This window comes from Arvicola amphibius, chromosome 8, assembly GCF_903992535.2.
Source record: "Arvicola amphibius chromosome 8, mArvAmp1.2, whole genome shotgun sequence".
Taxonomy (NCBI): domain Eukaryota; kingdom Metazoa; phylum Chordata; class Mammalia; order Rodentia; family Cricetidae; genus Arvicola; species Arvicola amphibius.
The window spans coordinates 32,500,271-32,514,331 of NC_052054.1; the positions used below are offsets into that span (position 1 = coordinate 32,500,271).

Genomic DNA, 14,061 nt, shown 5'->3' on the forward strand with positions numbered 1-14,061 from the left:
ACATACACACACACACACCAACGAAGATATGGGGAACCTAGATTTGTACCAATGGCAAGCTGTAAAGCGGTGCCCAGCTCCAAGGCCAGGGCAGCAGCGGGGAAGGCTGAGTAGGAAGTGAGAACCTCATCCCCACCCAGTGGTAATGAAGGATACCACACGGGAACAGGGGTAAGGCTCACATCACTGCAAGGAAGGCATCAGCAGTGAACTAACAGAGAGCTGTGTTCCCACCCTGCTTACCTCTTCTCATCCCAGTACCGGTAGAGGTAGGTGGGATGCTTCAGCTCCCAGTCGCAGGCAGCCTGTAGTCGCAGGCAGCACTACTCCTGCTAGGATGATGTCAGAGAAGATTTATGCAAGATTCAGTGTCTTAAAAGCAGAATGCCTGAAACATCCAGGTTTTAATTGAAAAACCACTCATTAAAGGCAGAAAAAACAGATTGAGAAAACGAAAAACCCACCCACTCTCTATAGATGCGAACACTGGCATCAGGAATTGTTGGAATGAGGGAGCTGGAACTGGACAGCAGCCGTTATAAAAAATGTTTCAACAGGCAATGGCAGACACACAGAAACAAACTGTCAATGGAATTGACAAAATTTCCCAGCAAATAGAAACAAACAGATGACATTTTAGAAATAAAACAATAGCTTCTGTGTAAAACAAACGGGAAGTCTCAACAGCAGAACGCATAAGAGGCAAAACAAAACTAAATAGAGCATTAGACACAGTGACAGAAAATACAAAAACTGAGCGTGGAAAGAACAGACTGGAAAATGCACCCACCACAGTTTAGGAGACTAAACTAAAATAAAAATGACACTTTCTAAGTTACTAAGTACATTTTGATTACAAGTTTTATTGTTTAAACATCTTTCTGGAGGACACAAAGAATGATTATCCTATGAAAGATGTATGAAAATCTTTGGTAGACTAATATTAGGCCAATGTGGACCCAGGAAACCTACGATTTAACATAGCCTTTGAAAGTTCACAGGATGGAGCAAGGGCACAGTCAATGCAGAGGAGAAATCACCTTCACTGGTCAGGTCCACAGTGAGGATGCTAAGTGATGGGTGAAAAATTCTCTTCAGCTCCACATAGCCTCAACCCAAAGAGCTAAGCCAGGCCAAGCTCTTCTCCCACGGACGGGGTCCCTTGTGCAGAGGAAAACACTCTTCTCAACAAAAAATGTCACTACACAAGTGCCAAGGAGTTCTCTGAAGTTTCACCCAAATAAAGCCCAATTTTAAATGGCCTGAGAGAACCACTTTCAGGGGGTGTTTTCAATATTTGTTTATTTCTAGTGAAGCTAATAGGAACTTTTTGTGTATGTGTGTAAATGTGGAGTCCAATTTCTATGACAGCTAGATATAGTCAACTCACAAATTTTCCACCAACGTCCAATTTGTAAAACTCACTAAATCTGAAGAAATCCAATCACAACTTGCTTTAGAAGCACAGGATTCATGATTTTGGCTTTTGGAGGGGAGACAGAAATGGGATCCCAAAAATTTTTAGTTAAAACTGAAACTCCAACTTAAATTTAATCCAAAACCACTTTCTAAATTTTCATGTGACATGGAGTACCCCAGTCTTTTACTTAGTTTTATTACAAATACCAAGATTCCAATGTCAGGTCCCCAGACCACGTTCACTGTCCCTTCTCCCTTACGGGAGTCCCAAGAGCACTCCACGTGTGAAGTGAAGTATGTTAATAATGCATTTATTCCTTATGCAGGAGATCTGCATGACACAGGATGGGAGCACCCTGCTGGCATGTCCAGTGTCACACATGCTGAGTGTCACATGGTCCACAATAGGCATCGCAAAGGATGCCCCGTTTTAGCTCCACTTGACAGCGTCCAAACAATGCGAAAGTATAGAGGACTGTATAAAATATAAGATTTTCTCAAAAAGGTTTATGGTGCATTTTTTAATTAAAAAAATCAGTCTTCTTGACTAAAGATTGGCAAATATGTTTTCAACCTCAACAGGTCTGAAACTGACTCTTGTAGTTCATGGTAGAAACTGAGTCCCGTGATGAGCTCAACGTCTTTGACCCGCGCTCTGTGCAATGTCAGCAACTCTTCAATCCACGAAGATTCCTGCTTCCCGTGCTAGAAGGTGGGAAAATGAAGAACTTAGCAACGTTCCCAATAAGGTCCCCCTCTTCCCATTTCAGTCAATGCAGCCTTTGGGCCGTGAAATAAGTCATAGGATCCATTTTAGCCATAATCCACACTTTAGAGTAGTGTATTTCCCAGTACATACAACATACATACACGTGTGTTGAATTAAATGTATTCAATTCAAGGGAAAGAGAGGAAACTGGGGAGAGCTGGCTACACATTGCACAGAAGCAAGAACAATCTTTCCTGGGGGCTTAAAAAATACTGGGAAGCTGGGTGGTGGTAGTGCTGACCTTTAATTCCAGCACTCAGGAGACAGAGGCAGGAGGATCTTTGTGAGTCCAAGGTCAACCTGGTCTACAGAGAGAGTTCAGGACAGCCAGGGTGGTGGTTACACAGAGAAACGCTGTCTCCAAAAACTAAAAACCAACCAAGCAAACAAACAAAACAGAAAATGGGCACTATATAGCATGGTAGAGAAGAGATGGGGAAAAAATGGATCTAAATTCTGGTTGTATGCCCGTCCTATTAAAAATCCACTTGACTAGTGAATTTGTACTTCTTTACCATATTCTTCTAGGGTGGTTTATTTACTTATTGAGTTTTATTTATTTTTTTAATTTTAGATGTATGGGTGTTTTGCGAACATGTATATCTGTGTACCACAACAGACAAGATTATCAGGTCCTCTGGAACTAGAGTTATGCAGATGGTTGCTGGCTGCCAAGTGGGTGCTATGAATCTGAGCCAAGGCCACTAAAAAAGCAACCCATGTTCTTAACTATTGGGCATCTTTCCTGGGCCTGTGCTAGGATGATTTTAAAGGTCAAATATAAAAATCTGAGCAACTGTATTACACAAACTTGTTCCCACAAGAATATGTTATCATCATATCTACATGAAAATGGGGTTGGGAAATACATAAAATGTGATTTCACTTCAAAAGAGAATTAAAGATCTTGATAATATAAGATCAGAAAAGAACCAAAGGTGGATTTTCTGGAAGTAGAGATCACGGTTAAATCAGAGAACTATGGGTAGAAATCATATATCCATATGCTATATGCATTTCTGAAAATGGCCATGAGAAAATGGCAAGACATTTATCAAAATAAGCCTACAGGACCAGTAAGATGATGACTCAGCGGTAAAGGCCCTTGCTGCTAAACTTGGCTACAGGAGTTTCACCCCTAGGACAAATGTGGGGAAAGGAAAAGAATAAACTCCTCAAAGTTGTTCTCTGAGATCTTCATGGCATTTGCATGAGCGCGCACACATACACACACACACACACACACACACACACACATTATAAATAAATGGAATTGTTTTAAAAAGCCTCCTGTATTCTTTGGACTTATGGGTTGAAAATGATAAACAGACTCTTCCCATACCAAGCAGATCAGCAACTTCCCATTTCCCATTAACTTCAGTCTCCTACTGCCCAACACTCAGTTCCCTCTCTACCATAACCCTTACTCTGGCTTTGGGGGGAACAGCTAAATCCGTGAATTCCTCATCAGTAGGAAGTTCCCATTTCTTCTAACATCCACAGGAATGGGTAAAAAGTACGCATAAAGGGTTTGTTCCTTCTGCCTAATGAAACTAATCTTCAGCCGCTCCTTCTGAGGTGAAATAGAAGGATCAGTAACTATGTGTGGCATGCCTTAAAAACTCCCTCTGGTTCAGATCCAATATTTAGCATCTTCCAAGTATGTTGTCATTAAAGTACTAGGATCTGTGCTTCCATCAACAAAGGAAAGCATTTTCTTTTGGGATGTTAGAGTAGAAAAGGGGTTCGATGCTCGACTCATGCCACTCAACAACATTTTGACGAAAGAACAAACTGGGGGCGGACTTTTCATTTTGGCAGGTTGCTGCAGAATTGAAATAAATGTTGAATCTAAAAATCTGAAGCTGGTTTTAGCTCACGTGAGTCAAAGTCACATGCTAGGCGTGACAGTACTGAAGAGAGGAATGGCCTGGGGCCCTCACAGCACTGCACCACGGACATATACAGCTAAAGTTCATGTTACAGGAAAGACTCCTTCCTTGCTTAAGTCCCTATATTGATACTTCAGTTATTTGCTCCATAACACAATGTTTAAGACTTACTACACCGGGCGGTGGTGGCGCACGCCTTTAATCCCAGCACTCGGGAGGCAGAGGCAGGAGGATCTCTGTGAGTTCAAGACCAGCCTGGTCTACAAGAGCTAGTTCCAGGACAGGCTCCAAAGCCACAGAGAAACCCTGTCTCGAAAAAACCAAAAAAAAAAAAAAAAAAAAGACTTACTACATTGTTCCTATGGACTTTTAAAATAGAATGGACAACTCGTGTATTTTTAGTGGCAATTTAATTTCTCAAAGAGAAGAAGTGATGAAGAATATAAACAATTATTCCAAAAGAACATTGGAATGACAAATATGGTAAGAAAGAATCTCATAATAATGCTGCATGTAGAAACTTATTTCAATACTGTCTGACTATAACTTTAAGATATTTATAATAGTGGGATTATACGTCTAGTTTTGGAATCCTAGAAAATTCCTATCACAAATCAACCCTATATTTTAGCAAATAGGCCATCGGAGAAGTTTCTGACCTGATTTTTAATGTTTTTAAGGAAATTTTTTAATGTTTTTAAGATTTCTGCAAAGAGGTGTCATTTTCAAAGATCAATTTAAGGACCAATGAGATGGACTTGTCACCAAGCTTGATAACTTGAGTTTGATCCATGAATCCCACTTGGTGGAAGAAGGGGATCGACTCCTAACACACATCCATAGGCCTCCACAAGCATGATGCACCAAGGCATACATGCCTACACACATGCACACACACCATGCTCTCTAAACAAATCATATAGTAAAAGAAAGCAAGGAGCACATTTAACAGCATCATGCAATGTAAAAACTCATGTGCACACGGAAGTTCTGTTTCTCCCTGAGCAATGTAAGGAACACGCACTTTACTTGTCAGCGTGTGAGGGAGGCTAGGAAGGCCACTTACCGTACAGCTCTCAGTATGATCGGGTCGATGAGGCAAGATGAAGGCTAAAGCATCCAAGTCTGTACATTCTGTGAGAACCTGAGATGACTGTTTGCAACAGGTGAGCACAAGGAAGAAGTGAGTTGGAACCAGAACTTCTTGACTACGGAAGACTTTGATGTTCCTGTAAAATATACAATATATATGCTCATTACGAAATACCTATCTTTCCTTTAATATGTACTTCAGTAGGACCTGCTTTTAATAAAACATACCTAAAATTCAAACTCAATTAAGTAAGCATGTTATAAGAAGTTAAATAACCATGATACCTCAATATTCCATAAGATTGATGCTAATAATTAGAATACTTGAATGACTTCTTTCTATTAAAATTTGGTTTTTTATTTCTACATATATATATACACATGCATATACAGTATATATGTAAACACATGCATTTACATATTTTAACACTTATAACCAATGTTCTAACTCTAGATCAATATTGATGGTCCTTGTCTGCCACACAGTTACAGAGAATGGACCGAGGTCTCTTCTTCCCGTCCTTTCAGAGACACATGTGATGAATGAACTCTTTATCCCTTTGAAAGAATTTCTATTTTATCCTCAAATTTTAACTGAAAAACAAACAAAAAAGCTAACTAACCACAGTTTGTCATTAAGACTATGTCCTCTATTTTAACCCCATGCTTATTTGTTGAGCATCTTTCAAAATTCAAAGTAGTGACGTCACCATTTTCCAAATGTGATCCTGTGTACGGTCATACCATGCAGGACAGATTGAAAATGAGAGTTCTGGCTAAAACTATTATTGGGACACATATAAAGTCTCTTCTACACCCTCTACAACATGGTTTACAGGCTAATTACATAAGACTTTTCTGTCTCAATAGACACAGATAAACTGACTGGGTGTGGTGGTGCACACCTTTAATCCCAGCACGAGGGACAAAGAGGCAAATGGATCTCTGAGGCTTCAAGGCCAGCCTGGTCTACATGGTGAATTCATGGGCTACATAAAGAAACTCTGTCTCAAAGCAAACAAACTAACAAAAAAAAAAAACAAAATAGTAGACACAGTGAAAAATTAAATTTTTTACAAACTGACATAATCCTAGATGTTTTGTTGTGGGACAGTAAGAGAGTTCTCTGTGAGGGGCAAAACCTCAGTAGAGTCTTCAGAAACTATCTTGTGGTTGTAGGAGAAAATTTCCTTTAGCAAATGTGGTTAAGCTATAGCTTTAATAAAGACCAAGCAGGGTGAGCATGCAGCTGAGTGGCGGATGCTTGTCTCACTTGCACAAGGTCCTGGGTTTAAACCACACTTCTTTCTCACATCAGAATCAAAAGCATCAGCCAGCTTCTAAAATGTTCTCCCTTCTCATGTTATAAAACTGGCTCCATTGATGGTTTCTTCAAGATGGGAGCTCCTTGTCTGCCATCCAATGAGAGGTGGCTCAGTGCTATGCTGTTTGCCACAAGCCACAACATTATACAGTAATTTCTCAGCCTTTTCATAAGCGACTTATCAGAACCAGGGGATCTGGTAAAGGCGAAACCAAAAGGCAGGGCTTTTTGGCCTTTTTGCTTTGTGAATAAAGTGGCTGTCCTTTGCTAAGGATGATTCGCTGTAGCTGACTCCCTTTCTGTGGCATATTTGGGAATTATTTTCACAGTGCAGAACAGTTTCATGAACACAGTTTGCCACTGGCCAGGCCTTGTTCCTCCCCTAGGTAAGCGCTGAGATCTGCCTTCCTGCAGATCAACAGGCATTTGGTCAGGCTTTAGGCAAGAGCATCCCATTTAAGAGATCCACAGATCTCCAAGGACATAGAATTACTACCTGCCCAAGCTGCTGCTCTGGTTTTACCCCACTTAAAAGATTCTTAACTCCTTATGCTCACTTTCACCTCGGTTCACTGATGACTTTAGTTCAGGACTCTCGAGGACAGCAGAAGGGACAATGAACTGCAACCCAGAGAAAGACCCACAACACCCACGATCGGAACGGCCGATAACAGCATAACCGGGAACTGATCACTTAGAGGCCTGGGTCTCTTCTTCGCTAGAGCAGTAAGTCTAACCCCAGACCTAGGCCCACAGAAACTGCAGTACCTGGTGTGTCTGATCAAGAGTCATCAGAGTCTCCCTGGCTATTTACTAGGTTGCTTGGTTACCTGGTACCCTCTATGTATACTGGGAGAAAAGAAGTGGCACGCTGGTTTCAACAATTCGCGATGATTTAAACAATTTGTGCCCTCTTCATAATTTTACTGAAAATAAACTTTTTAACCTTTTATCTGTTATCTAAAAATGTAGCATAAAACACCAAACTTTCCCTCTGGAATTCCCTGATGATTTTATTCCCATTCTTAACTAACTTTCTCTGTTAAGGAGTTCATCAAACGTATACTAGCCACTTCCACAAATCTATGTGTGTGTATGTGAAAACTCTTATCTGAGCTGGGTGGTCGTGATGCATACCTTCAATCCCAGCACTCTGGAGGCAGAGGCAGGTGGGTCTCTGTGAGTTCGAGGCCAGTCTGGTCTACAAGAGCTAGTTCCAGGACAGGCCCCTTAGGTACACAAAGAAACCCTGTCTTGAAAAAACATAAACAAGCAAATAAGTAAATAACAAAAAACAAAACAAAAAAAACCCCTCTTATCTGATTTTCTATGGCGCGCAAGAGTTCTGGCCCTGGAACCTGCTAGGACTGGGAAATAACTGGTTTTAAGGGCATATATGACTGGGAACATTTGTAACGAGGAGGACAACACGGAAGAACAACGTAGAGCTAAGAACAAGGGAGAACAAGAAGGAACAATGAGAAACGATGGATTGAAGAGAGAAGAATAAAGACTATGGATAGACGGAACCTGTTGTCAGCAAACTTCTCTACCTTCAGATCTTTAGCCCCCCTTTAGCTGTTCGTGGTGTTTTTCGTTGAGCCCTGGGAGGGAGTCTTAAAGGCTAAAACTTTCAAGGCTCTCTAAAGTTGTTAACTCAAGGTAGCCCCTACGAACACACGAGTTGTGCTGGACAGCAAACGATCCGCTGACTAGATGGAAATCGCCTCTACTACTACCTTTAAGAATGAACCACGTCCTTACTGTTTCAGGGTCTCTAAGGAATCATAGCGTCCATCATAATCAAAGTCAAACACGGGACCGCTGACGACACTGATACCGTTCCTCTCTCTGGCGTACACTTGCAGCAGGGTGTCATGGAGGTACTGCCATATAACTGAAAAAGAAGAGGCGGTGCTGGAGTCTCCAAGGAACGGCAGGCCGCTGTGCGCTGCTGTGCGGGAGTGGCTACTCCATGAAGCAAAGTTAGTCTTCCTGAAAGCTAAGGACTAGGTCAGGTTTGGCTTTAGTCTTAGTGTCGAGTCCAGATTCCACTCTTCGCCTTTGGCTTTTGGAGGGGACTACAGGGCAGCTGGGTTTCAGTATTTGGAAATAGGCTTCTTACACTGTGGTGATCACCACGTCCCACCAGTAAGCACTGAAGCACCTGAGACTCACAGCTGAGATCTGAATTTATCCTCTGAAAACATACATGTGTCATACACAAAACTCTAAGTAAAAAAGTCCTTATAAGTGCTATATTTTTATATTCTACATCATAAATTTAATTAGGTAGGCTTGTTTACTCTTACTGGTGTCAGATACTGAAATGGTTAAGAATCCTGTGAAATCTATTCATTTAAAAAATAAAGCTAATTACACAAACTTATTTAAATTAGGAACCATACTGAAAGTTGAGTTAGTAGTTTATTGCAGTCACTAGGCAACTTTAGAGGACATACCTTACCCTTTTTTTTTCAAAAATGTTTATAATATTTAAATACAAAGCATGCAGATACTAGACTATACAGAATTTTTATGTGTGTGTTCAAATACTTTCAAAGTTAAACAAACTTTGAAGAATGCATTTGGTAAGTGCACATTTAACCAAAACGATAAATCTTATTACATATCAACTAAATCTACATAGACTAAAACCATTGTTAAAGTTCTTTACCTTGAAAACTCTGATACATAGGCACCATATTAGAAGTAAGCAATGCTTCAGAATATATTTGATTTGAATTTTTATTTAGTCCTGTAAAGAAAAAAAGAAGAAAAGGAGTTGATCATAAAGCACAGATACCATTTTGCATTTTCTTGTGGTGAAGAGAGGAACATTTTTAAAAATTAGCTGAGTGTCAACTGAAGCCTGGCAAACACGACCAGGTTCTAAGAGAAGGTAAATGCAATACACTTGGCCAAGCCTCTTTGAAAAATCAGATTTTAAACTTGTTTCTTTGTGCGAATCATTTACCAAAGAGACACAAACTAAAGTTAAAAAGTCCCGAATGGCACATTTTCAAACGTTAACGTTATTTGTTTTATTTCCACTGAAAGAATATTGTGTTTACAGCCTTCTTAAGTTTTTTCTTTAGCAGTTTCAGGAAGGCAGTTCTGAACATCTGGCTTCTGCACGACACCTACCACCTAGAGAAAATAACCCAAGAGTCTGCCCGAGCATGCCACACAAGGCTGCTTTGACTGGCTCTCTTGCAGTCCAACAGGCAAGGTTTTTCTGCAGACGTTTACTGGGGGGCTGAACTGGAACTGAGAACTCAGGCATCTGGGACCTTTTTAGTTTTGCTTTTTAAGGCTGGCCTTAAAGAGGCTTCTTATTAGCACACACATCTGCCACTTTAGAAGAGGAGCCATTCCTTCAAAAGGGCCATTCTAGAAGCTCTGCAGCAATGGACGAGCAAGCTATGAAAGCACCACCTTTGCCTACTTCCTTCACCTGTCACCTTCGTCCTAACAGGCACCCCCTTCCTAAGACCAGATGTGGCCTTTCTCTCCCACTGAGTGTTCTACCTGAAGTATATTCACCAAGTCAACTACTCCCCCGACACACGATGAATCATACATTCAAGCCCTAGACCAATGTAACGAACCTTAGACGTTAGAAAATGTAACGTTTTCCCAATTATGTTCCTAATGTATGAATTTCACTAATAAATAAAAAGGTTCCCCCCACCCAGTGCCGCAGAATAATGGAAGATATTTCTCACTAATTTCTTCTATTCCTTTCACTACTGTTATTAATTTGGCGCTGACACTCTAACGCAGGAACCGCTACATGCTAGGCGAGTTCTTCTGCAGGGAGTTATACCCGCAGACCCCTGGGAGATGTATAAGTAAGCGAAGAGAAAAGCTAAGTGAAGGGAACGCCGCGGGACAGAGGTGGGGAGGTACTTACTTGGTGGTGCGAGGAAGCCATAAGTTAGCTTAAAATTACTTTTATAAAAGGAACATTTGTGGAGGGGACTAAGTGGGATCCGAGGGTCCTGGTATAAGCAGTTGGAAAAGTTATCCATCGAGAGATAGTCCTGAAGAACAAATAGGAGGGGTCAGCAGGGCTCGGTCACGGAGCAACAAGGGAAGCTGACAAAACAAAGGCGAACTGCATTGCCAGGCACGGAGTCACAACCTTCTCCGGGTTCCCGTTTGTCTATGGATGTTCTCTAAGGAAAGCACACTCTCTACAATGGCAAGGCTATTAACCTCTTTATGTGCCAACAGCTTCCACTGTGGTGGTTTTATGTTTTATTTAAACATACTTTCAAACAGCGTATGAGATAAAATGTTGATTTCTAGAAATTTTTACACCATCTTCCATATCCAAATGTCAGCTAAAAGTTGCTCAGGGAAGGAGAGCCCCTGAGAATCAAGGTGAAACTCTTGGGGGTCGTAATGAATATGGCTTCATATAGCTTTGCTTAGATTTAAAAGAAAAATCAAATTCGAACAGAATCAATGATCATCGCACGGTAAGGTAATAAATAACAATAAATGCTGGTGCTCACCAAACATGGCGAATGCTACATACTACATACCACAAAGGGAAGAAAATGACTGAAGGTAACCTCCAAAAGTGTTTTAAAATGCCCAAGAAATTTTGCAAAATAATAAAATAAACACTTTAATAGAAATGATATACATATATACCTATACATCTTTTTATTTAGGAGTCTCAGAGACTATTAACACTAAGTGTCCTTTATTAAGTCTGACTGCTCCCCTCAATGGAGCTCCCTTTAATCCCTTAAGTGTATCTTTATGCCTTGCCAATCAACCACAGTTCCTTCGCAGTTCGCTTTCTATCTAAGTACCACCGGGCTGGAGCGAGCGACGGTGATAGTAGTCTTATTTGGGGATATCTGCGCATGCTTTTTTCAAGGCCCCACTGCTCTGTTGTTGGTAGGAGTAGAGAGAAGTCAACGCCCCCTGGTCTGGGCTAGAATCCTCAGGCAGATGGGAGGCAGTGACAGGACTGAGCTCTCAAGGTCTCCTTAGATTGGGTCAGCTGAATACAGTAAACCATGCACTCAAATAGCCATACATTTAGAAAAGAGAAATTGTGACTCATTAGCCATCTGATTTCATTAGATTATAAATCAGAGTCACGCGATATTAAAAATGGGGGGGGGAGAAGATAAAGGAAAATCAGCTACTGAGAAATTTATTCTGACTCTCAGAACCGTACAGATAAAACAGAGGAAGACCTAAAACTTTCCTCTAACTTCCTAGAGACTGTTCAGTAGTTTCTTTCATTCAGGAAGAAGTAACAGGTTAGCACAAGCAAACAGATTCCAACATCATAGTGCACGAGGTGACAGATACTTGCATTGCTGAGGAAGGTGTAGGATGTCCAGAGCGGCATGAGGACGTCCTGGCTGTATCCACTCACAAACTGCTGATGGTAAAGAAGACAGATGCTGTGTTTCTTCTGCAGGAACCGGGGCCTTCCATACGGTGCAGTGGTGTAGTCAACATCCTCCGCTTGGGGCAGAAAGGGAAAACAAAACCACATTTCATGTTATTTCGCGATAGACAATGGAACACCCATCCAACACCTCTCCTCTTCTGCGCCATATGGAGAAATGTTTTGAACCATAAAAATGTCACAGATAGTGAAAAAGACAGACCCATGCACAGATGCGAACCTGTGAAACTTGGCCTTTTCACTGAAATATAAATATAAAAGTATCACAAGAGAATACTACATTGGATTACTACAAATTCTAGTTAACCTACCAAAATGTATAAATAAATAAATAAATAAATAAATAAATAAATAAATAAATAAATAAATAGATAGATATCTTTTTGAGACAAAGCCTCAGGTAGCCTAGGATGGTCTCAAAGTCAGTGAGTAGCCAAGGCTAACCCTGAATTTCTGATACTCCTGCTTATGGCTCCTGAGTACTGACTGGCATTCCAGGCGTATGGCACCATGCCTAACTTTATGTGGTGTTGGAAGACTGAACCCAGGACTTTGTGCATGCTGGCAAGGAATCTACCAACTTCACTGCATCACGACTCCCTTGTAATTCTTTAATATTATTTCAATCACCTACTCTTTACTAAGTAATGAGTAAGCAAAAAAAATGTGGATATTTAGAAGGAAAAGCCCAAGAACAGCAGACTGAACTGGTGACAGCACGGGCAATGGCTTGATGACCTTTTCTAAGTGTCAGGTGCTTTGCAGAACTATTGTCATCCTCTGTCTCTTACATCTCCTTAAGAATGTAGCCCTACACCCATTTCACAGATGAGGTGACAGCATCCCATTCCCCATCGCGCTGTGCCTGAGGACACAGACTCAGCTCCGCCCGGGTCTGAAGTTCTCAGTCTTTACCTCGTACTGTAGTAAGAGATTTCAGGGATAAAAGATTGCAATAACCCCAACACTTACAAGAGCAATTTGACACAGACCAGCTCAAGTCAGAATTAATGCAGAGTTGAGCACTTTTTTCCAGCAAGGAACAAAATATCAGTCAGATCATTTAAAGATCAGAGATTGCAGCAAGGCAACTCCGAGCATTCGGGTCACAATTATGAAATATTGCCTCTGTTGCCTAGAAAATCATAACCCTCATTTAAAAAATATGAGGAAGTAACTATAGATAGATAAATCAAACTATATTAAGGTAACAGATTTTTTTCAGACATTTTAAGTGGAAGTCTAAACTTTCTTATAAATCTGCAAAAAAAAATTCAAAATTTCAAAACACTTTCAACATGTTCAGAAAGAGAATCATGGCTTTCACAAAACAGGACGCACACCTTTCCAATGTAAAATGACATGTCTTGCCTTATGACTTACAGGCGAGACGGTCTGGCAAAGAAAACTCCATATCACATCAACAGCTCCTTGCTTTCTTATTTTATTGGCTCTTTGTAAAGAACCCCCTCCTGCAACAACTCTCTATCACTTCCTCATTTCAGTAACGTGACTTACCATCTTCCATGGTCAGATTAAACTGTTGTTGAAAGTCCACAATTGGCACAATCTAAAAGAGGTTCATAAAATGATTTTTTAAGGCTTCAGAGAGAGACATGCTTTAATTCTGTATTATATCACTTTTATAACATTAACTAATAAAAGAAAGAACAAAAGTAACATTTACAAAGTATTGTACCAGTCAGAGGTTTTCCTTCTTAGACAAGGAGGATGAAAGGGGACCCACAACAGTTCCAATAGGTCAAAATTATCTGCAGTCATGGAAAACTATAAATCTGCTTAATTCTGATCTCCATCCCAGGTCTAAGTAAAGCAAAAGAGAAAAGTGTAAAATAAACTCCATCTACTAACTTTATGAATGTTGCCCATTTAGTTCACAAATTATTGGATACATTCTAACAACTCCTAAGACATTAGCACTGTGGCTAGGGCAGTTACAACTAAAGAAAATGTTATATCCATGTTATATCCATTTGAACAAAAACTCCTCCTTACCCCCAGCTAAATTTTCAGTATGTTGGGCTGTTATTTTAGAGAAGGAGCATTCAGTAAGGTGGGTTTCCTCTGCTCAAGGGATCCTCCAGAATGCACCCCACCTGCC

At 40.6% G+C, this 14,061-nt stretch overlaps 1 protein-coding gene across 2 annotated transcripts in view; it reads right to left on the reverse strand.

Moving 5' to 3' along the window:
* Window positions 1-843: 843 nt before the first annotated feature.
* Window positions 844-14,061, reverse strand: part of Enpp1 (ectonucleotide pyrophosphatase/phosphodiesterase 1) — a 64,012-nt gene continuing 50,794 nt past the window's right edge. For both annotated transcript variants that reach the window (XM_038339390.2, XM_038339391.2), the window contains 7 exons: window positions 13,458-13,509; window positions 11,841-11,995; window positions 10,413-10,542; window positions 9,174-9,254; window positions 8,261-8,393; window positions 5,147-5,309; window positions 844-2,124 (listed from right to left, as the gene is read on the reverse strand). In XM_038339390.2, the coding sequence (XP_038195318.1) occupies window positions 1,954-2,124; window positions 5,147-5,309; window positions 8,261-8,393; window positions 9,174-9,254; window positions 10,413-10,542; window positions 11,841-11,995; window positions 13,458-13,509 (885 nt within the window). In that variant the 3' untranslated portion in view covers window positions 844-1,953. The remainder of the gene's footprint in view (window positions 2,125-5,146; window positions 5,310-8,260; window positions 8,394-9,173; window positions 9,255-10,412; window positions 10,543-11,840; window positions 11,996-13,457; window positions 13,510-14,061) is intronic.